At 44.5% G+C, this 24,619-nt stretch overlaps 1 protein-coding gene across 3 annotated transcripts in view; it reads right to left on the minus strand.

Moving 5' to 3' along the window:
- Nucleotides 1-24,619, minus strand: part of ANKRD42 (ankyrin repeat domain 42) — a 394,873-nt gene that overhangs the window by 152,112 nt on the left and 218,142 nt on the right. For all 3 annotated transcript variants that reach the window (XM_085620564.1, XM_085620566.1, XM_085620565.1), the window contains exon 6: nucleotides 4,940-5,140. In XM_085620564.1, the coding sequence (XP_085476690.1) occupies nucleotides 4,940-5,140 (201 nt within the window). The remainder of the gene's footprint in view (nucleotides 1-4,939; nucleotides 5,141-24,619) is intronic.

Here is a 24,619-nt window from a genome sequence, read left to right on the forward strand (position 1 = left end):
TTGATCAGGAAATTCATGGTTCGCCCAGAAAAGGACTGGTCTATTCACTCTTTCAGTCACCAGGAACAAGAGCGAGCGAAGTCGGAGACATTGAACTGAAAGTTCAGCATCAGTTCTAAGATACAGTGCCTTAAAGCTCTCTGTGTCCCAGATTATCTTCTCCAGGAGGTGTGAGAAGTTGAGAGCTATTCATAAAATATGTGCTGTTGCGTTCAAAGTAGCCCTGTGTGGTTTGCTCCATGATAGGAGCTTGGAGGAGCATTAAGTGTGAGCCAGTATTGTGTGGTACTTTTGAGTTTTATAGATCAATCCTTGGCTTCCACTAGAGTGCATATCCTCCTGGAGCATTTTTGTTTTCGCAGGACTTCTTCACTGAGAGCCTCTTTAAAGTCGAGCCAAGGACCCCGAGGATTAATTGGTCTCAATCTACCGATTTTTCCAGCTACATGGAACCACGATCGCAAGAACCAACCAAACGAGATTATCGAAGAACCTCATCTGATTTAGGTCTCATGAGTACTGTTCTCTCCCAGAGTCCGTCATCAACTCAGGAAAATTCACTGGGAACAGCCAATGAGCAACCTCGGCGTCACCGGTCAGTGCAAGAGCGAAACAAGGTCCAGAAAGACTTGTCAGAATGAAGGTAACTTTCTTTTCCTATTCTACAGTCCTCACAGGAGGGTCTCTGGACAACAGACATTACTAAAAGCACATGCCCTAACTTTTAGAAATGATTTCTCCTTTGACCACATCATTTTATTTTTAGCAGGTGCTATCAACTTTGCAGCCACAACATTTTGACAACACATTGTCCTACACAGTGCCCTTTTCTAAACATAAACGCATATTCTAGTAAAGATGATCATAAGCCATCTACAGACTCTTGAGGCTTGAGCCAGGAGTCGGATCCTAGCTGATCCCGCATTCACCAACCTTGCACATCATTTTTATGCTTATAGCTTTTAATTGTTGCTCGTGCACTCGCGCTTTTAAAACCTCGTAGTTCGAGCTTTTTAAATAGGTTCTCTAAAACTGTTCTGACCTCACATTTATTGTATTGCACTTACGATTGCTGCTGGGGGAATTTGGATTTGTTGGTTGGGGGAAAGGATCTCAGTGCTCTGCGAGGCCGGTTCTGGAGCGGGACTGCCATTTTGGGGGTAATGTAGGTTAGCGGGCTAGTCTTTTACCCCTGACACCACTTATGCACGCCAAAACGCGACCGCGCAGCAGACGCGTGCAGCGGATGCATGCAGCGGGCGTGCCACCAGCGCACCGAAGGCAAGCCCATCTGCGCCCGTCCACGCACGACCGAGCCTAGAGGCCAGGAACGCTAGTTCATTTGAGGCAATCACCCCTAAATCCACTCGTCTATCATACTCCGCTGACTTCCTGCGTATGATCAGGGCCCGGGAAATCGCAAAGCCTTCCCGGCAGGGAATGTGTTTACATAATTTTCCTAACTCATTAGAAGGTCCGGTAGCTTGCAGAACCTGTCACTTTCAACATAACCTCGAGCTGACCACTCCCCCAGAGCTAGGAAATAGCCAGAGCTTTAAAACACATGGTCTAAGCTGCATACTTTGCAATGTTAGGTCCCTAGCAAAGCACCCAGTTGAAATATGAGATATGATTTCATCACAATCCCCTGATATCTGTTTTTTTACAGAATCTTGGTTGAATCCTGCCAACCTCCCCTTGATTAATATAGCCATCCCGGACAGCTATAAAGTTATCCATCTTGATAGGGAAAGAAAAATAGGCGGTGGTATTGCAATCATTTTTAAGAACTCCCTAAATGTGAACTGAGTCTCGACCATAAGTAGCACCAGTATGGAAGTAGGCATTTTCAGAATAGACATATCCACGACAGACAGCTGGAACGGAGCTCTGGTTTATCGCCCCCCCAGGACCTAGGTCCAACGTCTATGATCAACTGATAGAGCAAATAGCCTTGCATGTATTAGCATCAAATACATTTCTCTTGCTCGGCGACTTTAACTTCCATGGGGAAGAGCACTCTAACCCAGAAGTTAATAATCTTTTTCTTAACCTTGAATCACTAGGACTTATCCAAGAAGTCCAAGGCCCTACGTATGTGGCAGGCCACACGCTGGACTTGATTTTTTCTAATACTGACCTTTTGGTCTGTAAATCACCGATCCCTTTAACGTGGTCAGACCATTTTATGATCATGTTTACCATCCAGCTCACATGCCCTGTGGGACTGGTAAGGAATAAAGGTAAACGACTAGAGGTACGTAGACCATGGCACAAACTCACTCTTGAATCCTTTAGGGAGGTCTTTATCCCCCAAACCCCCAGATGGTAACTCTGATGTATTGAGAGATGCTGGAAGTCTTTAACTCTGCCTTTACAACAGCACTGGATGCAACAATCCCTTTTAAAAACCATGGCCTCTCACAGCGTCGACCGTCTGCCCCATGGTACTCGCCAGATCTAAAAGCTGAAAAATCCAAATGCAAAACTTTAGCGCGACTCGGGCGAAGAAGAAAAGATCCCCATGACAGGGACCTTTATAAACAGGCCCTGTCCGAATACCATCAGAATATAAAAACAGCCAGACATACTTTCATTATAAATCAAATAGAACAAGCCAGTAACTCTTCGAAGGCCTTGTTCAACATAGTGCGGGACTTCACTTCCCCGCAAGCTTGCACTCAATCCCCGGTAGAATCTCAGGAGCTCTGGAATTCACTGGCTGTCTATTTCCAGGAAAAGATCAATAACATATATGCAAAGTTCCCAGCGGCCACTATGCAGGACTTAGGAACAGCTATTAGACCCAATGAGCAAGATAAAGCGTCCCATAGTACCCTGAATTGTTTTTAGACAGTCACATTAGAGGAGATACTCAATTCCTTGGTCACGGCTAAATCCGGCTCACCCCAGGATCCCTGCCCCACCCCCCCCCCAGACGATGACCTCTCTAGCCACTTGCTGTGCCCCAATGATTCAAGATATTTTTAACTGCTCTATACGTACTGGAGTAATTTCCTCTGCATGGAAGGAAGCATACGTTCGACCTATTCTGAAAAAAGCTACATCTGACCTACGAGTATTCAGTAACTATTGCCCAATATCACTACTACCTCTGTTGAGCAAGCTACTTGAAAATTTAATAAATAGGCAGTTGGGGTTGTATCTTGAAACTAATAACATCTTAGATCCTTCACAATCAGGGTTCTGATCTGGTCTTAGTACAGAGACTGCGCTCCTGGAAGTTACTGACTCGCTTAGACAAGTGATGGACGCAGGAGGTGTGATTGTTTTAATACTATTGGACCTGTCTGCAGCCTTTGATACCATCTCACACTCAAAGCTGCTGGAAAGATTGCAGACTTGTGGTATCCAGGACACGGCTTTAAAGTGGCTGCAACATTTTCTAACAGACAGGCAACAGACAATTATACTGGGGCCTTACTGCTCAGACAAAAAGCAGTTGGACAAGGGTGTACCCCAGGGGTCCTGTTTAAGTCCGACGCTCTTCAATATATATATGGCGCCACTAGCAAAGATCGCTGATCGGTTTGGCTTCGAGATAATTTCATACGCTGATGACACTCAGCGTATGTTCACTGTTGGCCCCAACCTAGAACTAGAGAAAATGCGCTTCGCGGCAGGAATGGTGGCAATATCAAATTGGATGACTGAGAATTGCCTCCAGCTAAACCCGGGAAAGACGGAGATCATGCTAATGGGGAAAGGCCCTACCCTCTGGTCGGAGGAATGGTGGCCTCATCAACTTGGCACAGCTCCCGTGCCCAAACAAAGTGTCAAAAACTTGGGGATAAACCTTGACCGGACCCTAACCATGAAAGATCATATTGCCACCTCTACCAGTTCATGCTACTATAATCTTCGCCTTCTACGTAGAATTTTTCCCTTTTTGCCCATAAATTCTCGCAGGACTCTCATGCAGGCCATGGTGATTAGTAGATTTGACTATGGGAATGCCCTGCTGGCTGAAGTTGGTGAGACATTGATCTCTAAGTTACAGGTGGTCCAGAACACCGACGCCAGACTCACTCTGAACCGTCCCGCAGGTACTCCCTCTGCCCCATTGTTGAAGGAACTGCACTGGCTACCTACCGGTGAAGAAACGGTCCTTTTTCAAAATCCGTTGCCTCTCATAATGCCCTGAGAGGCAAAGGTCCACTCTACCTTAGAAACAAAGTTTACAGACCGCCCCGAATCCTCAGATCCAGCTCACAGGCTCTCCTGCATGTGCCTCGCATACGTCAAACGCGCACCGGGGGCAAGGCTTTCTCTTACCTGGCCCCAGGATATTGGAATAAATTACCCATCACTCTTCGTGAGATCCCCAACTATAATATTTTTAGGAAACAACTGAAAGCTTATCTGTATTAATTACTCTGGTGATCCCCCTGCTCAGATGCTCCTCTACAGCGCCGAGATGCCCCCGGGTGATTTGAGCGCTATAAAAGTGGCCATAACATAACATTACATAACATCCAAAATAAAAAAGTTCGTAGCTAGTAATAATACAACAGTACTGCTGCACAAATAAGTGTTTATATTTCAGGTCAGGATCCCAGCAGGTTTTTCCAAAGCCTGTAAGATGAACAATTATAACATGAACAATATTAATTTCAGTCATGTCACCATATCAGTGTGGGGCTTAAGAACTTTCTTACAAACATGTTACAATTCTTATAACAATACACAAAGGCAGAGATTACTCATGGTCCTGAATAATATAGTGATAAGGTTATGGAAAACTTGTAAGGGGTATAACATGCACGATACTTAGGTTGAAAAAAACTCTATTGTCTGATTTGAAAGTACTTCCCTAACCCTCCTGGACACCAAGGACTATGCAAAACAGGTCAAAGAGACCATGACTTATGATTGTACGCTTAGATCAAGAAGAAATGGAAAAATGGTTAACACCTACTTCCATGTTCTTCTGGGTGGTCCCGCTCATATTCTACTCCTTCTATGTACTGTACAATGTTGTTCTTGTAGAAGCGCCCAGCCAGGTCTTTGGGGGTTTCTCCCTGGTGATTGGTGGACCTCAGGGTGTGAGTGATGCTAATTCCTTTACTGACCAAGAACTTCAAGCAATGAAGATGGCCCTCCATTGCGGCAAAATGAGCTGCACGGGACAAGAAGTTCATTCACTGAGAAATATACAAAATGCCATTGTTTCAAATGAAGGAGGATGTGAGTGAATGAAGAAAAGAAAGCATGAATCAATTCATCAAATCAATGATGGACTTATAAAGGTTGTGGCTACTCATGGAATACCGTGTCCCGGCTGCTACACTGAAAAATGCATACAATTGCTAAGCCAATACACTTCCAATTTTTTTTAATCAAATATGTACCTTCGCTGAAGCCTTCTGCAAAACAACTACAGCAGAACACTGTCAGAAAGTATAACATATCATATTAAGCGAAAGCAACCAAAACACATTTAAACTACAAATAAAACAATGTACCAAAAAGCACCCGTTCAAAGACAAAGCACAACAAACTCCTCACCTCCCACCCCATAAGCGCTCCCTACAAGAAAGACGTTTTGGTTATTTCAGAAAATGTAAAAGGGATGTAGAGAATGAAATTATGGAATCTTTAGAGAACTCTTCTAAATATTGAGACGTTTTAACCCTTGATACAGTAGTACCAGTGGCATTCGTAATCCTGGTCATCCGTTGGTGTGCTGAATTTCCACAAAATGCCCCTGTGTGTTTATTAGGCCCGGGCGGTAAATTTTGTTCCGCTCGCGGTATTTGCGGAATTTTGGTAATTTCGCTTTCCACGGAGAACGCGGAATTGCCCAAAATTCTGCGTTCCGCCTCTTCTTGGAATTTTTTGCTTGTTCGCGTTCTCAAAATGCGTGTTCGCGAGATATTTCCCCCCGAGCACGCAAACAGCGTCCGCAAACAGGAAAAAAGCATCGCGAACAAGCAATTCCGCGTGTTCGCGGAATTTCTGCGTGCTCACGGAGATTTTTTACCATTTCGCAGAGTTTTGTGTAGCGTGACTACGCAAATTCCGCCCACCCCTAGTGTTTATCCCCTTTGCCTCCTATATCTTAGCGAATTAACCCTTTCACTGATCCCCTTGTTCAGGGTGACTGTGTTGCTTTATAACCATCATCTGACCTTGGACTTGTCATTGGTTCCTGCATCTGTTGTCCAGTCCTTGACCTGCTAATGAGCCTACCTTATATTGGTGTTCTCTGGCATTGCTCTTTTATTAAATCATAAAATCTTTGCCATCCCCTTAAATATTTCGAAAACAATCATCAGTTATCTAAATATAAAACGTGTCAGCGGAAGTGCGCAAGCTCCGCATTTAACTATATAATATTGGTTAACAGAATGTGTTTTGGAATATGGATGCTTCTTATATGCTGCACTACTGTTGTCAATACCTTCTAAACAATAACATACAACAGATGGAATTCAGAATGGGTGACAACCCAGTGTCAAGGCACTATATGTACTAGGAATACAAGCGGATGTGGCTTAACATCTAGAGCGGCTGACTTTGAAGATGAGAAGCACGGTTGTAGTCTGGCAGAAGGCACGAACATCATGTGATTCTGGGGAAATCACTTGATCTACCCATGCCTAAGGAAAAAATGAATGTGTCTGTCTGTAATACAACTAGTGCTCATGTAAAGCGCTCTGATGCCTTCGGGTCGAGTTTGCGCTATATAAAACTGCAACAACAAAAAAAGTAAGTAATTTTCTTGACAGGAGGTCTTTTATGCTTTCAGATTCATAACCATAGAACAGAATGGCACTTCATTCCAGAAATGTGGTATAGACAAACCAGCAAAATAGAGTAAAACTGTGAAAACCGGTAGCTAAGCAGTTTTCACTGTGAAACTTGACCTAATTGTTCATCTACTCTGGAGTCAAAATCCCAGCTTGAGTGCTTGGTGCAAATGCACACAGCAGGTCATCACTCACAATTAAAGCAACAGTAGCTGCTTTGATACTCATGGAATAGGGTTATAAGGTTTATAGCTGACCCACAAGCATACGTAGAAAATGGCCAAACTGATCAAAACACAAATCCTCCTATAACTTAGCTCTGGACACCGCGACGTGAAGCTTCTTTTGTAATAAAAAGGTGTAGTTGAGGGATCACACTACTGATTGAATATTTCTGTGCTCACGTCACATTGATGGAGCCATTAACATTCACCTAGGAACATTCTTCTGAGCATCTCCTGTTTAAAAATATCCACTCATGGGAAATGAAACACTGTGATCTGTATGATTCCTACTGTAAAACATTGCCTGGTTATTTGCCATGCTGCACCGCACGCCGCCTTCTCTTTTTAGGTCTCGGCTAGCGATGGCTGCGCTTGCGCAGTCTCGCTCGCGAGACATAATGACTTGGGAGAAGAGGGGCTTGAACCCGCCCCTCTTCTTCCCTGTTCTCCATTGGCTGGCCTAGTAAATGCTGGCCAGCCATTGGAGAAGAGGTCCCGTCACTCTAATCCTGCCCCGTCCTTTTCGGATCGGGGGGCGTGTTTTTTGCGAGAAGTCTCAGGGAGGAGACAACAGCAAAACACGCCCCCAATCCGAAAAGGACACTCCCTTTCTCCGAGGCATTTTCTGCTGTGCCTCGGAGAAAGGCGGTGGTGTCCCGGCGTTGCTCCCTCACCTGATCTCCTACTGTACGGCAGGAGCTCTGTGCTTGGCCGCTGAGGTGACGGACCCGCGTCATGGGCAGCGTCCGTGCTCATTCCGTAACCCGGAGCGGAGGGGCGGGGCACATCCAAGGTATCCACACAAAGGCGCTGCCCCCCACACCTGACCCCAAGCACAAAGAGCCCTGCTGAATGGGCAAAGTTTGCACTTTAATTTATATCGCCGTTTTTGACTCGGCAGCAAAACATTTAGCCAACATGGCGATCTCTATCAATTAAACAAGCAGGCGTTATCAGGACTCGGTTCGCATGTAACACCAAGTTCACAATTTTCTGTTTCAAAATTTACCTGACACAAAACAAGAAACAACCACTTTTCATCCAGCAAGAAAAAAAAACGCAAACCTTTCGGTTTAATGGTGGGGACGAGAAAGCTACTCCTAAGTGATATGGCGTAGCTACGGGTTATGGTATTTTTTGTAACTTGTGCCTCAACAGGACAATATGGTGAGTTCTCTTCGGGATTACTCAGTAGAGTGAAGCACCCTTAACACTCTTCCAGACACAGACCCCCTCTCTCGTCGCAGATCGGACCTTTCGTCGAGCCCCTCACACAGCTTTCCTCCCTCCATTTCCACTTTCACCAAAGCACGCTCCTCACTCAGCACGGTCTCGGTTTGTCCGTCACCGATGTCCCTGCCTTTCCTTCCCAATGGTTAGCGGTGCTCCCGGGCTTGTATATAGATAGAATAGGCGGGAGAGGCAGTGGTATGAGTTTAGCACCCTAAAACACGAGGTGGACACTAGTTGCCGATCCTTGGAGTGGGTCTAGGCCTCCAAAATATAGAATGGTGTCCACAGCGCCTCTACATACCTCAAATCTGACGGGCGCGTGCACCTCGAAACGCACCTATCCGATGTTTCAGATCAGACCGCTCCTGCGACTTCACTCCTCTAGAGGGCGCTGTTCCTTTGTTGTTTGATCCTAAGAGCTACAAAGCTAAACATACACTTATGTGCATTAGGATAACAGTTAAGTGCCAGGGCCACGGAAATTATGCGACAGGGGGCAACCAAACTATGTGTCGGGAATTACTTAATTATGCGCCAATAAAAGGCAAAATATATTGTGGCACATTTTGTAAAAGTATTGCCTCACATATTTTACATTGTTTATATATGTTAACACTTACGGTTTCATTCACATCATTAGAACCAGTCGGACACCCAAATACAGCAACAAGCAACGAATGACGACCAGTCATACTTTGCAAGGGCCTTCCACTGAGCAGCAACACGGGTTGCGGCGTTTTAGTAACCTGATCCGTTTGGCCTAGAAACAGGTTTTTTTTTTAAATCAGCAGATTATGCAGCAGGTGATGAATTATGTGGCAAAACCATAATTACGTGGAAAACGCTGCAGCCGCAAAATCCCAGCATTTCAGTGACCCAGATTATATATAGCACGCTTCATAAAGTGCAGACTTTGAATGAAGATATCATTGTAAACTAGCATAGTGAATTAAATAGTTTATGCCGAGATCTATGTAGAACTGCTAGCGCAAAGTTTTCAGTTCGAGAAAAGAGGATTGGGCCTTTCATCTATCCGAAGGTCGATATAACGAGCATCCATTTTGATTCAAGGAAATAACCCTTTACAAAAATGTTAAAAGTTAAGTGCTTTCTATAAATTATTTACACTCCTAGAAATCTATTTTATCTCCTACATTTAAAAGCAAATTAGTAAAATGCACCCATTTCACAAGTACATTTAAAACCCGCCTGTTTTAGAGTACCGAAACAGCAAAAGGAAAGGCACCGACCTGAGGCTAAGCAGAGGCACTTTAATAGAATTTTAGTAAAATTATATATTTATAGAAAATTTCTATATAACCAGTCTTAAGGTGCTAATCACTAATAGACCCCACAGATCCATTCCCATGGACATAAAATAAATGACAGTAAGAAGTACGAGCGCGCCTTTTCTTAGTCCTATGCTAAATGCCTCAGGTGAACTCAAAATTATTAGTTTCAATGTAAAACTGTAGGATTCTTCACAAGGACCGGTCAGCTCTCACTGTCCCCGCCCCAATTTGTGCCGGAAACATGCTGCGCATGCGCACTGAATACAGCACTGGACGTTGGTGATCTGCCAGGAACGATAGTGATCGAGACAATCAAACTCCCTCCACGTGACTTTGGATTGGAGGTTCTTCAACTGAGGACATTCTACAGCACACTTTACACTTTTGAAGCACAAAGTGCCCTGTGAGGCGAGAATAGAGATGAGGGTGCACTATTCTCCCACACACGACACCTGGGAGGAGGGTTGTTATCTCCAGGTATATGGCACCTGAGTGGGGCTCACTTCGTGCACCAGTCCAACAGACAGTGAACCTAGAAGGACAAAGGGCTCTAGAGTGGCTGCACTTCGAGGGGCCTTGGGCGTCCATGCCTAGCAGCTTGATACCACATGTCGAATTAGCGGGCATTTCCCATCATCAAAGTCATCTCTAAATGTACATGGCGGTCTACACTCCATATTATTTTTAAGTTCATTGTATGTCTTTCCTTGCGATGCTCTACAAGTCAGCCCCACAGTACGCTTTTAAAAGAACAAACCACGTGCACATGCACCTCAGATAGATCTTAAACAGTTGTAATGGTTCATCAACTATACTCAAAACTAAAATTACCTTCTACAGGACACATTAGACAGAGCTCAGTGCAGACAAACGAAACCGTCCAAACATACCATATGGTTTCCAAAAGCGCTTACCACCACCAATGACTACCCAAGCCTTCAAAACACCGTGTTAGATACAACACCTCACACACATCCAAAAAATGTAAATGTGAACGGGTGTAGAACTTAGGTGGATATCGACGTGCCCACAGCAGCATTCACCCATTACCCTGTACCATCCATCATCAGAGGTGGCCAAGAAGTACACGGGCAGAGCCGAGAGTCTGGCTCGGCTCTGAGAGCCCTGGTATGAGTAGAGCCATGAAAATATTTGGCAAGTGAACCGTGCCACAAACATCAAAAACTGACATAAAGTCTCTTCAAAGTTCAAATAAATATACTTCTTTAGCCTTCGGAACCGTTTCACTTTACTACATCAGATTAGATCACTGCATTGAGAAGCATTTATTCAAAGTTTATAAACCTGAATTTGGTAACATTCACTCTCTCCGCCCTGAGGACAGCGCCACCAGTGAACTAAGAGGCAAGCGCATCTTCATGTGCGCCCAATATGTGGCCTAGAATCTTATTATATACATGGAGAAAGAATAGAGTACATTAAATCAAACACGAGGGCTTTTGTACAGCGCACATCCTGAACGCATATATTTGAATCTGCTTTCATATGTGCTAATTAAGAAAGAAGGAGGCTTCGTGGAATACGCAATTTGCTACAGATCACTATTTGGTTACGCAGGGAAGCCGGGACTCATCCTAGGTTTGACTCTTCCATGTTGTGCAGTTCAGCCTCCAAATGAATCTCTTTCTTTCACCCATTGTTACATCAAAGGTTACTGCTTTGTCTTTCTTGTAATTCTTGGCAGATGGGGTTAGAGCACGAGTGGCACCCAGGGGCGTAGCTTGGTCAGCAAGATTAGGGGGGGGGGGGTGAGCTTCAGGTTTTCTGACAACCATGCGGGCATACCATGTTAAAACACATTATAATAGAAAAGGTGCAAAAGAGGAGTTTAAGTGACGGTGGAAAGGAAGCGGAGTGCAGACTGTAAGGAGCGCTTAAAACACAATATTTTGTAAAATAACCAACACTTTTGTAAAACAGACGAGAGACAGTGTTTGTGTGGGTGTGATTTGTCTGTGTGGTTATGTAAAACTTCCAGGTGGAATCCGACAGACTACTCACCATACCCAACTGAAAATACCTGTACCCAACTATTTTACTAGAGAATAGAATTATTGGCACCCCAATCACCCCCTACGCTACGCCCCTGGTGGCACCATGTGAAAGGCTGGCACGTTTTTGGTCTGAGGGTCAAAGAGGACCTTGAGCTGAGCTAAAGCCCGGCATCTGACTCGAGCTTACAGGGACTCGCCCAACTCGAACCATCATACAACTGTACATCATACAGGACACTTACCACCCACCAATCCCCATCATACAACAGTACATCATACAGGACACTTACCACCCACCAATCCCCATCATACAACAGTACATCAAACAGAACACTTACCACCCACCAAACACCATCATACACAGTATATCATACAGGACACTTACCACACACCAAACATCATCCTACAACAGCGTATCATACAGGACACTAACCACCCACGAACACCATCATACAACAGCGCGTCATACAGGACACTTACCACCCACCAATCCCCATCATACAACAGTACATCAAACAGAACACTTACCACCCACCAAACACCATCATACACAGTATATCATACAGGACACTTACCACACACCAAACATCATCCTACAACAGCGTATCATACAGGACACTAACCACCCACGAACACCATCATACAACAGCGCGTCATACAGGACACTTACCACCCACCAATCCCCATCATACAACAGTACATTAAACAGGACACTTACCACCCACCAGACCCCATCATACAACAGTGCATCATACAGGACACTTTCCACACACCAAACCCTCATACAGCAGTGCATCAAACAGAACAATTTCCACCCACTAAACCCCATCATGCAACAGTACATCATACAGGACACTTTCCACCCACCAAACAGTGCAGTTACATCAGCAGGTGTAGATCAGGCTAGAACTGCATCAGCAAATGCCTCAAATTAATTAACTTACAAGAAATCTAATGGGCAACGCACAAGCCAAACAACCAAGTTAGCACGTAAGCACCTACACCATAACCCTGGCCACACCCAACAAACTTATAAAGGGAGACTCAAAGAAAATCCAATGCTGCCATGGTTTGGCTACCTGCTAAAGTGTGGCGAGTTCAACAGTCCCAAAGAAATGATCGAAAAAAAGTATTTTGTCATCACTATCAACCGATAAAACATCAGAAAAGCAACAGATGATGAAGGCAATTAATAAAATGCAATTTTGCATGGTGCATCACTTTTCATAGCATCCATTTTCCTTTATACCTTTTGCTTAATTTCATCATTGCATCCTGCTCGTGGCAAGTAAACCGCCATACGTCATGGCGAGTCTCCTTAGGATGAGAGAGGGTGGCAAGAGTCCACACAACTTCAGTCTCAGGCAGTATCACTACAGAGCCAGGAATATTTTGTAGGCTTCTACAAGAATTACGAGCACCTTAGGTTCAGAACGGCAGGTACATTACACCAATGGTACATGTTAGACACTCAGACTGCGGCCATAATTATCACTCAAATATCAGCATTACAAATATATATTTGGAAATGCAATCTATATCCACTAGCACCATCTTCATATTTTATGGAAGTACCGACATTTTGCTATTGTATTAAAATCCAGACCTTATAGTTTATTAAAAAAACATAAGCCATGAAATAGCAGCTTTTCGTTTTTAGTAAATACATTTGGTTCCCAAACAGTCGTTCAAACACATGCAATTGAAAAATGTCCACATAACAGGATAAAATAACCCCTTACGTAGGAGTTTGCGGAGTTCCGCGAAGTGACCAAAAAACGCAGCTGCGCTAAGTGAAATTCCGCTAGTGGCAGAGTGCATTAGATCGTGCCGTTTATGCTGATTTTTAGCGTCAGGTGTTTGCCCAGTGCAGGAAAATCAGTGCGAATGTCACCATGCACAGCGGAAGAGGGCACTGTTTTTTCTGCCACTACAGTAGATTTTCTACTCTTGCGGCAACTTCGTCAACACGAACGGATGGTTTTTCAACGCGAGCAGTCGCGACCATCCGCGACCACCTGCTTTGAGAAATCTTGCTGGGTGGTGGCCTAGTGTTGGATTTTCCTCGCTCACCAACTTAACATTGGCGATCGTGGAAAAAACTCCACGCCGCAAACGGAACGCTGCGTGCTCCGCGGAGCGAGGAAAACTTCACTAACGAAGGAGAATTCACTGCCCAGGCCTAGTTATACCTCCAATGCCCAGCTACAATTATTTAACAAGCATTTACAATGCAATGGTCTCGGCATTTGTAAAGTTAGAGCTATTGGCATTGCTCATGACATTATTTTTGTTTATGTTTTTGTTTTTAAAACATTTCAAGAAACGGCATTGTTATTTACAATGTCAATAGCTTAATCACTCTCCAATGCGAGACCTAGTGCATTTGCACCCACACACAGATTAAGCTATTGACATTGTAAATAACAATGCCGTTTCTTTACATGTTTTAAAAACATAAACAAAAATAATGTCATGAGCAATTCCAATAGCTCTAACTTTAACAATGCCGAGACCGTTGCATTGTAAATGCTTGTTTAAGGTGAGTCGCAAAGTAAATCATGTCATCCATAATAAACATAAAATCTGATTCACTATTTCAAACAGTAGATGGCACTCTTGTATTAGTTAAATTGTACAGATTTTGTTATTGAAATTGTTAAATTCATGGCTTGCAGCCTTTCACCAACTATAAATCACTAGCTATCTGATTATGTGCCCCCTGTTTATGGGAACCGAAACCAATCACCGGGCCAACTGGAACAGAGGACAAAAAGTGCCAATGCTGCATCAGCTTTCAGTTTACGTCTGTCGGTATTGTCGATCAACAGTCAAAGTTAACCTTCCTTAAATTGCACAATTTGTAAGGATTATGGGGCACATGCATCAATCTCACATTTTGCGATTTCTAAATAGCGAATTATACCGATTCGCTATTTAGAAATCACAAAATGCAATGCATGAAGGATTCGCTAAAAAAATGTGATTCCTTAAAATTCCTTGATTGCGACTCGCAAATTGCAAGTCGCAATCAGGAAATTGATTCCCATTCATTCCTATGGGCCTAGAGGCCTATAGGAATCAATGGGAATTGCAAGCGCAATTTGCGAGCACTCCGTAGGTACTTGCAAATTGTGCATGCATGCAATTTCAAGGGTGCAAGGGTTCAAAAAAGATACCTTGTTGCACCCCTGACATTCCTGTTATTCCACATGTTGCGCACACACATGCCCCAAAGGCGTGTGTGTGGAAAAGGTGACTTTGAAAAATGCACTTTAGTGCATTTTTCAAAGCAGTCGCAAATTACCATCAACTTTAGTTTGATGCTAATTTGCGATTCCTAATTGCGAAATCGCAATCATTTTTTGCTTGTTGCATTGCATTTAAGGAATCGCAATTTGCGATTCCTTAAATGCAATCGCAATTTAAGTAATCGCAATTTTAGCTATTCGTTAAGTTGCGAATTTTGCATTTGGGATGATGCATCCCAAATGCCAAAATACTGGTCGCAAAGGGGCAGATTCGCGACTGGTTTTCAGTTTGATGCATGGGGCCCTTAACCCTTTTGCTGCCAGGCCTCCTGTGTCCCCCCCATGCCCCCTCCTCCGAACCCCTGCTAAGCCTTTTTTGGGCTGTTTGGGGTAGTACACCCTTAGGCCCCTATAACTTTTTGTCCACATAGGGTATCCATGCAAAATTTGTGTCCTTTTCGTCCAACATGCTGTGGATTCTAAAGGTACCCAGGGTTTATGAATTCCACTGGAGGGAGCTGAGTAATTTAGGCAAAATACAGCAAAACTTGGGGTTTTTGGAGAAAAAAGGAGAAAAAGTGCTGCAGAAGTCTGTTTTTTCCCTGCAAATGGTATCAACGAACGGTTTGCGGTGCTAAAATCACAATTTTCCTAGCTTTAAGGAACGGGCAGACTTTTGTCAGAAAACCAACATTTTCTACACAGTTTTGGCATTTTACTACGACATAGCCTATTTTTCCTAATTTTTATGCTTTCAAACTCTTTCAAGTTAGTGGCAGAAATGGGTGTGAAACCAATAATGGATCCCAGAAAGCTATACATTTCTGAAAGGTAGCTAAAATACTTAATTCAGCAAGGGGTCCTTTTTAGGTCTCGGCTAGCGAAGGCTGCGCTTGCGCAGTCTCGCTCACGAGATTTAAAGTTTTTTAGTACGGGGCTTGAACCCGCCCCTCTTCTTCATTGGCTGGCTTCCTAAACGGAAGCCAGCCATTGGAGGAGAGGGGCGTCTGTCCGTTTAAGCCCCGTCTTTTTCGGATTCGGGGGCGTGTTTTTTACTTTCTCCCCTCTGGAATGTAAACATTCCAGCCAATGGCAAGAGGAGAGAAAGAAATACACGCCCCCGAATCTGAAAATGCCGCTGCGTTTCTCCGAGGTATTTCTGCTTGACCTCGGAGAAAGGAGGTGGTGTTCATGGCTCTCGCTGCCCAGGTGCGATCCAGACCGTTCGCCTGCAATACCACAGGGACTTTTTCTGGGGCCCACAAAGAACCCCACACGAATGAACCGTGACTGGAAATGAAAATATCAAATGTCAGGCCCCGAAAAACACTGCCTGCCACGCACTTCATTGCTGAACTACAGCACACATCTCTCACGGAGACTTCAGACTGTCAGTGTGCGTGAAGAGCTGTGTGCTCTCTGCAAATACTCGGAGGCTCAAATGGGATCACGGAACCGGACTACCTTACTTGTGAAGTACCGGACATGCAAAGGAAAAGAACGAGATCTACAGTCCGAAGGACGAGACCAAAACCGTCTTCAATGTCGGCAGCGACTTTCTATGTAGTGGCAAGCACTGCTGAGTAATGTCCCTCAGAAAGTGTCCTTTTGTGCCGTATTCTCGGCAGTTGCAGTCAATCTCCACACTCAGCTTATCCCTGCACAGAACAATGCCATAGTTTGACTTTTGGCACCCCTACAACCTACCGTACCCTCGCCAGCTCCCTTGCCTGCCCTCGCCAGCTCCCCAGCCGAATTGGTTTAAGGATTAGCGAGCAGCCACGTGATCATTTAAAAAGATCTGGATAATCCCTGTTTCACCTTCACTCTCGATAGCCTAATACTTGTCGGGTCAGAGTCGCAGTTCGCGCCCCGCTCTGTGTCAGGCCGGCAGCTGGGGGACGAGGGATGGTATGGAATCAACAACCTCTCTGATGGTGCAACTCGTTTCCAGGATTCCAAATCTGACTTTGGGATTTTACATTTGATTTGCTGTTTTCCCTTTATAAATGTGAGTTTGGTCCCAGAGGATTGAGGGGACGAAGACACAGAAGGTGCAGCAGAATGAAGCGTTCTCCGGCAGCTGCTCACCTTAGCCGCTTTCAGGATGAGCACTTTGACTGAAGAGGAAGTGGAGAAGTTCCTTGATGCCAACCTGGCCTTTACTAGGCAATACTACAACTGTAAATTACGGCCTGAGGTCATTGCCAAACTTCTGAGCAACCGCAAGGCGGATGTAGACTTCGACACATTCCATTCACTGACCAGCGTGGAGGAAAGTGAGATTGTCTTAGACCTCATACGGGACTTCCAGGACAATGTGCAGATGGAGCGTTGCTGCTTCAACATCCTGAAGCGTATGTGCTTCATAATCCAGGCTGACCGCATGAGCCTCTTCATGTACCGTATGCGCAACGGCACAGGCGAGCTCGCCACCCGGCTTTTCAACATACATAAAGACGCCACCCTGGATGAGTGCCTGGTAATGCCTGATTCGGAGATTGTCTACCCATTGGATACTGGTGTCCTGGGGTATGTGGCACAGTCCAAAAAAGTCGTCAACGTCTCTGATGTGGACCAGGTAGTGGGGGGGGGGGGTGGCTCTGTTTGTGGGTGCAAATGCAATAGGTCTCGCATTTGAGAGTGATTAAGCTATTGACATTGCAAATAACAATGCCGTTTCTTTAAATGTTTTAAAAACAAAAACATAATCAAAAATAATGTCATGAGCAATGCCAATAGCTCTAACTTTAACAATGCAGAGACCATTGCATTGTAAATGCTTGTTGTAGATCCTTCAAGGTTTTCTTATAGAAAGTAAAAGATGAAATAAAAAAATATTGAAATTGAGTTGAACAAAATAGCCATTTGTGCCTGCATTTTCACCTGTAACTTCTTCTAACTATGGCAGATTTTTTAAAGCAATATACCGTTACATCCGCGGGACCCTTCTGGTTGCGGGGATATATAGGGCTTGTAGGTTCACCAAGAACCCGAGGTACCTAGAGCCAATAACTTGAGCTGCACCTTACAATGGTTTTTCATTGTGTACCGGGTATACAGCAATTCATTCAGTAAAATATAAAGAGTGAAAATAGGTATCAAGGAAACCCATGGATTTCCAAAATGGGATCAAGACATGGAGTTTAGAAGCAGTGGTTATTTGCATATTTGCACATCTCTAAATTTGTGGCTAGCCATAGTAGAATATGAATTAGAGTGCATTTTTCAAAATGTCTTCTTTTTTAAACACTGTCTTACATATTTAAGGCAGAAGTGCATAGAAAGACAACTGGTAAATAACACTTGTTCTACTATTCTGTGTTCCCCTAAGTGTCCTAATAAAAACAATACCTCACTTGTGTCGGTAGGCCTAGTGCCTGCGACAGGAAACTGGTCAAACCGCAACATGGACACATCACATTTTTCCAATGAAAACTGACCCCTTTTTGCAATGTGCCAAGCTGTGGATTTTGAGCTCTAGCTCAGCCAGTACCTAGAGAAACCTCCCAAACTGGTACATTTTTGAAAACTAGACACCGAGGGGAATCCAGGATGGGGTTACTTGTGTGACTTTCACTAGGTTATGTTACCCAGAACCCTTGCATACCTCAAACTTTGTCAAAAGAAACACATTTTCCTCAAATTTCTGTGATGGAAAGTTCTGGAATCTGCAGGGAGCCACAAACTTCCACCCACCCGGTATTCCCCCAAGTCTCCCGATAAAAATGGTGCCTCACTTGTGTGGGTAGGCCTAGTGCCCGTGACAGGAAACTGCCCAAAACACAATGTGTAGACACCACATTTGTCCATAGAAAACGGACCCTTTTTTTGGCAATATGTCTAGCTGTGGATTTTGGGCCTTAGCTCAGCCGGCCCCTAGGGAAACCTAGCAAACTGGTACATTTTTTAAAACTAGACACCAAGGGGAATCCAGGATGGGGTTACTTGTGTGACCTTCACCAGGTTATGTTACCCAGAATCCAATGCAAACCTCAAACTTTGTCAAAAGAAACACATTTTTCTCACATTTCTGTGATGGAAAGTTCTGGAATCTGCGGGGAGCCACAAACTTACACCCACCCAGAATTCCCCCAAGTCTCCTGATAAAAATGGTACTTCACTTGTGTGGGTAGGCCTAGTGCACGCGACACGAAACGGGCCAAAATGTACTGTGCAGACTTGAAAATTGTCAATCACAAAAAGACCTGGTTTTGCGAGGGAGTCACCTGCATTTTTGGTCCTGGGCTTGGCGGCCATGTAGGGAAGCCTACCAAACCCAGACGTTTCTGAAAGATAGACACCCGGAGGAGTCCAGGGAGGAGTGGCTTGCATGAATTCCTCAGAGTTTTCTTAACCAGAATCCCCTGCAAACCTCAAATTTTGCTTAAAAAATCACATTTTCCTTACATTTCTGTCTGGGATCACTGCGCAGGCACACATTTTCTACCACCCAGCGTTCCCCTTGGTCTCCTGATAAAAATTATACCTCACTTGTGTGGGTGTCCAATGCAGAGTGAGGTATCAATTTACTCGGGAGACTGAGGGGAACGCCGGGTAATAGGCAATATGTGCTGGCGCGGTGATCTCAGACAGAAATGTGAGGAAAATGTGATTTATTTTAGCTAAATTTCAGGTTTGCAGGGGATTTTGGGTAGGAAAATATTTGTGTATCCACGCAAGCCACACCTCCCTAGACTCTCCCAGGTGTCTAGGTTTCAGAAATCAAAATACAAAGCAGGGAGTGAAGAGATATATCAGTCATGGACTCAATCTCCTCTGTAAGTTATGAAAAAACAAAAAGAGTCCACTCAGAATTTACAAAATAAAGTGACACCCTTCCAAAAAGTGACTAAACCCAAGTAAACCGTTTGGTTACTAGCTTGGAAAAGCAATAACGTTTTTAAAAATAACCCTCACTGACCTCAACACCAGGACAGATAATCATTTCTTTGTACCTAGTTTCTAAATCAAATCTTTTTCATTTAAACCAACAGTGTTTGACTATAAGCGCTCCTCCCCTCCCGTGTTGAACAGTTACGTCCAAGGTACAGGAGCACCATAGCCTTGGACATAACTATTACGTCCAAGGCATAGAACGGGTTAACACAATGTTCAGGACGATCATGCACAGCGAATGCGGTCTCCACCCGGCCACTGAATTTGTAACTTGCAGTGTGGTGTTATGTTTTCTATAGGCCCTGTCTGGCCTCGAGACTTCAGCTGGTGCTACGATAGGGTTCTTTTTAGGTTGAGCCTCGACCTGTTGTATCTCTTCTGTGGGCTTTGGTACACCCACCGATTGCCATTAGTTGTTATCTGTGGCATTCAGAAATGCTGGCTTGTTATTGGTGCATTTGTGTAAATGTCCCTCCTTTGTGTGCTTAGCTCCCTTCCAGGCGAATTCACTAAAATAAAATTTTGGTTGGGCATCACACTGTACAGCGTGTTATGGCTCCTTCTCCTCCGTACTCGCTCTCCCATTGGGGTCCCCCGAATGCACATGACATTGTCAAAACCTATCAGTGCTAGTGTTCGGCGATGTGCATTCCCCCCACAGCACTGATGTTTATGTTGCATCGAGTACTGTTGCGGTATGTTGTTTCTTCCCCTTCGACTGTTCCTTGCCATTAAAATGAATTAGTAGAAGCAAATTGTTGGCTTTGCAGTGCTTGTTGTAATTTCAAAATGTTGGCGTGTCTGTTCTTGCTGCCTCGTACCTTCCAACAGGCACTGGCAGCAGAGAGGCCTGACCAAGCCGAGACCTGCTGTAACTACCAAGTGTTTTAAGTTTACTGCCTGGTTTACAACACACTGAGCTAAAATCATCCACAAACGAAGCACACTCTGCTACGATACGTTTATCTCCTAACATTCTGTGAAAGACAGTTTATATTCTGTTGATATACCGAAGACGAACATGCAGACTCCACAGCCAATGAGCACTTCAGAATTTTGTGGAGCGCTTTAGGATTGGCAGGGGTGCCGCATTAAGAGCTCCCCCAACCCTCTTAGATAATTCACTGAATATGTTTAGCAATGGAAACATTAGGTTGCATTTACCGAAGGTCCATGTAATTAACAAACGATTGGGCACCTTATATGGCGAACCCACTTGAATTCCCCATAAATCAATGCTTAAAACAGTTGTATTCTCCTTAGGGGAAATAGTCGTAGGAACGTGTCATTTGAATATTGTTTAATAGAGGACCTTCTTAGGCTGTTTAAATGCTATTGGAATATAACCGTTAATACACAAACCAACTCGAAGTGCCCATATTGCCCACCTGTACAATACTGAGCACCGCAACTACTGCTATACATGTTTAATGGGCAAAATATTGTGATTTCTCATGTTTGAAAATGGAAGCCCATTCAAATATTGTCTAGCTGCTCCATGGGTTGTTCTGATACTGTCAAGTGATTTTGACCTGTCTATCACTGGCAATTAGAAGCGTGATACTGTTCTCTAAAAACCGTTTAGCAAGAATATGTGAGAGAAAGTGTACACAACAGCAGAAATGATCAAGGATTCCATGCCTAGTTTTACAGTTTTACTGCATCTCATATATGTTTTTGTATTTTATTTGCTGTAATTTGTGTAGGACAGATATAGCCATGTAAGACAGTGGAGTGTAATATCATGGCATTAGCATTAACAAATAATGATCAAATCTTTTTATTTGAACACTATTTTTAAACATTTTGATTTGCCACCATCCAGTTTAAAAGCATTTGTCAGCACCGCAGCCTACTAGCAGCGCAAGAGCAGAATGTGTTTAAGAGGTTGCCTTAATTACAAGCCCACGTGGTCACGTAAACGATGCGAGGTGGACTTCTTTGTATTTTACAGCTTTCCCGCTCTTTCTCCACTTCTCTTTGTACCCGTCTGTAAAAGTCTCATTGTTTCTGCCCTAGTCTCTCCTTTCATTCCTTTTTATTGTGAGCATATCTCCTCAGTGCCAGTCTCTCTTTCTCTTTCTCGCTCCCATTATTTTTTCATCTCAGTTTATCTTTATTCCTCCTGTCTCTCCCTTTCTCTGCAGTTGTCCTTTCCTTTCTTTACCAGTCTTTTTTATGTGTCTTTCCTACTCTCTCTGTATGTTTCAGTCTCACTGCACCTCTCTGTCTACCTGTCTCTCACTTCCTCTACTCATCCCTACTCCCCTTCTCTCACACTCTTCTCTGCCCTCCCCCTCTACTGAGCTACCATAATAAGGTAAAGGCTCCCTAGCGACTAACAACCCCAGCAGTTGTATCAATGCTCTAGTTTTGGACCGGTGCCAGAGAAATGTTGCCAAATTGAAATTTGCACAACTCTAAAATGCCATCGTCCAAGACATGACTCACCCACCTGCATGGCTTAATGGGCAGGATGGATCTCGATAGAGGGCACCTCAGGCGCTTTGCAATTAGTTTTTTCTGGACTACCAGCTGGTTCCACAACAGACTCAGTTATTGCAGTGAATGGCCAAAGGGAGGGGGAACTGGATACATTTTAAAGCTTTAAATTTCAATCGATTTTCTATCATATTGATTTTGTGCATTGGCTGCTTTCCCTACAGCTTGAACAATCTTAAGAAATGAAATGTTTTGTTAATCTGTGAGGGGGGGGGGGGGAATTAGAAACATGGATTGGCAATCCACACCTTTCTGCTCTATTTCGTCCACCTTGCTTTTTTCTGTTTCGCTCTGCTTTCATTTGTTATTTTCTTCTCCTGTTTCCTGCTTTCTTTAATTCGTTAATCTTTGCACACTTATGCTTTCTTTACTTCACTTTTTGATGATTCTATCTTTAATGGGCCATTTCCATCTTCCCCTATATTTTCTTTTCACCCCAGCTATCCCCTTTCCTCAGATTCATTCCATCTCTGTTTCATTTTCCTCCTTTCTCTAGCATCCTTTCGGTTTCCATTTTCTTTCCTCTTTCACTCCTTTTGTAGGTAAAAGACATTGTCATTTATAATGGTAATACCTCTAACTCTCACAAATGCGAGGTCATGTTACCAATTTTGAGGCCAGCAAGTAGTCAGGCACTTGCATGGATGTCCATTAGGAGTGTCCAAGAGTAGCAGCTGCGAGACATAGAAACTTCTAAAATAACTCATGCTTGTTCATTAGTAACCTGGCAATGCCCTTGTTATCCCTGGTCCCAGAGCTCACTCTTTGCCATCCCTTTAGCACCTCAGCAGTAAATAGTAGGTTGCTGCAGGATAGGAGAGTAAAAGAGTTCATCTCTGTGATGTTGCTGACAGTCACAGGGTGTGTGACATCACTTCTGCTACTGAGCACATTTTGGTGAACCTATGTCCCGTGTTTAGATAAAATATCGAAAATAGAAATATCATGGGACAAAATATCAAGGGCAGAAATATTGTGAAGGAAAGTTTCTACAGGTAAGCAACATTTTACTTTATATAAAAAGCCAATCAATCAATCAGGGGGTTTTAAGCGCACTACTTAATCCGTGAGGGTGTCAAGGCGCTGGGGGGGGGGGGGAGGTGGGGGGCAAACAGCAGTTCCGGTCAGTCGAAGAGCTAGGTCTTAAGGGCCTTCCTGAAGGTGTCCAGGGAGGGGGCACGTCTGATGTCGATCAGGAGCTCGTTCCAGGTCTTGGCCACGATATAGGAAAAGGCTCTTCACCCTGTTCTGGCTCCGCGGATGCCTGTTTTTTTTTTGGCGAGGGCAAGGTTGGCAGACCTGAGGTTTCTTTTGGGTAAGTGGAAGGTGATTCTCTCGTAGAGGTATTGGGGTTCTGTGTTGTGGAGGCATTTGTAGGCGTGGGTATCTTGAAGGTGACTCTCTTCTCGACGGGGAGCCAGTTGAGGTTCTGTAGGTGTTGGATGATGTGCTCATCAGAGGACGAGTCTGGCTGCGGTGTTCTGTATCGTCTAGAGTTTGCGGATTAGGGACTTGTTGATGCCAGCGTATAAGGCATTTCTGTAGTCCAATCTGCTGGTTATGAATGCGTGGGTAACTGTCTTCCTTGACTCGGGGGGATCCATTTGAAGGTCTTTCGGAGGATGCAGATGGTATTTAAGCAGCTGGATGCGACGGCGTTAACCTGCTTGTTCATGGAGAGGGAGGAGTCGAATGTAAATGTAAATGTAAATGTATGTGTCTTGTAAAGCGCACTGCTGCCCTGAGGCGTCGTGGCGCTGTAGACCGCTGGGGAACCCGTCCTGGCTATCCCTGTGAGATGGTCCCTCCAGGGTATCTCCAAGGTGAAACCAGGCATCCCCAGCGAATGTGGGGGGCCGTTGTGGAGATTAGGCAAGCTAATGCCCAGAGTTGCCGAGTGCGTTCATGGTTAGAGTAGGTACCGAGGCGAGAATTATCAAGTCCGTTTTGACCCTGGTCCACAACCCTGCCGCGTCGGGAATTGAACCCTGGTCCCTGGCCGATTCTCTGCTTACGGATCTGCCGCCTCTAACCAGTGAGCCACACCTCGAATATGATGCCGAGGTTTCTGGCGTGGTCCATGGGGGTTGGAGAGCTGCCAAGTGTAGTGGGCCACCAGGTGTTGTTCCATGCTGACAGGTTGGCTCAGAGTACGAGGACTTCTGTCTTCTCCGAGTTGAGCTTCAGGCAGCTGTTGCTCATCCAGGATGCAATGTACTGCATTCTTTCCTGGAAGTTGAGTCTGGTGGTGGTGGGGTCCTTGGTGAGGGAGAGGATGAGCTGGGTGTCGTTGGCGTACTATGCTGAGGCCGTGCTGTCTGACGATGGCGGCGAGGGGGGCCATGTAGTTGTTAAAGAGGGTAGGGCTGAGTGATGATCCCTGGGGTATAACTCCACATATAGGTACCCATACATGACAACATTTTGGAA

The sequence above is a fragment of the Triturus cristatus genome, chromosome 8 (genome assembly GCF_964204655.1).
Source record: "Triturus cristatus chromosome 8, aTriCri1.1, whole genome shotgun sequence".
In the NCBI taxonomy this organism is placed as follows: Eukaryota; Metazoa; Chordata; class Amphibia; order Caudata; family Salamandridae; genus Triturus; species Triturus cristatus.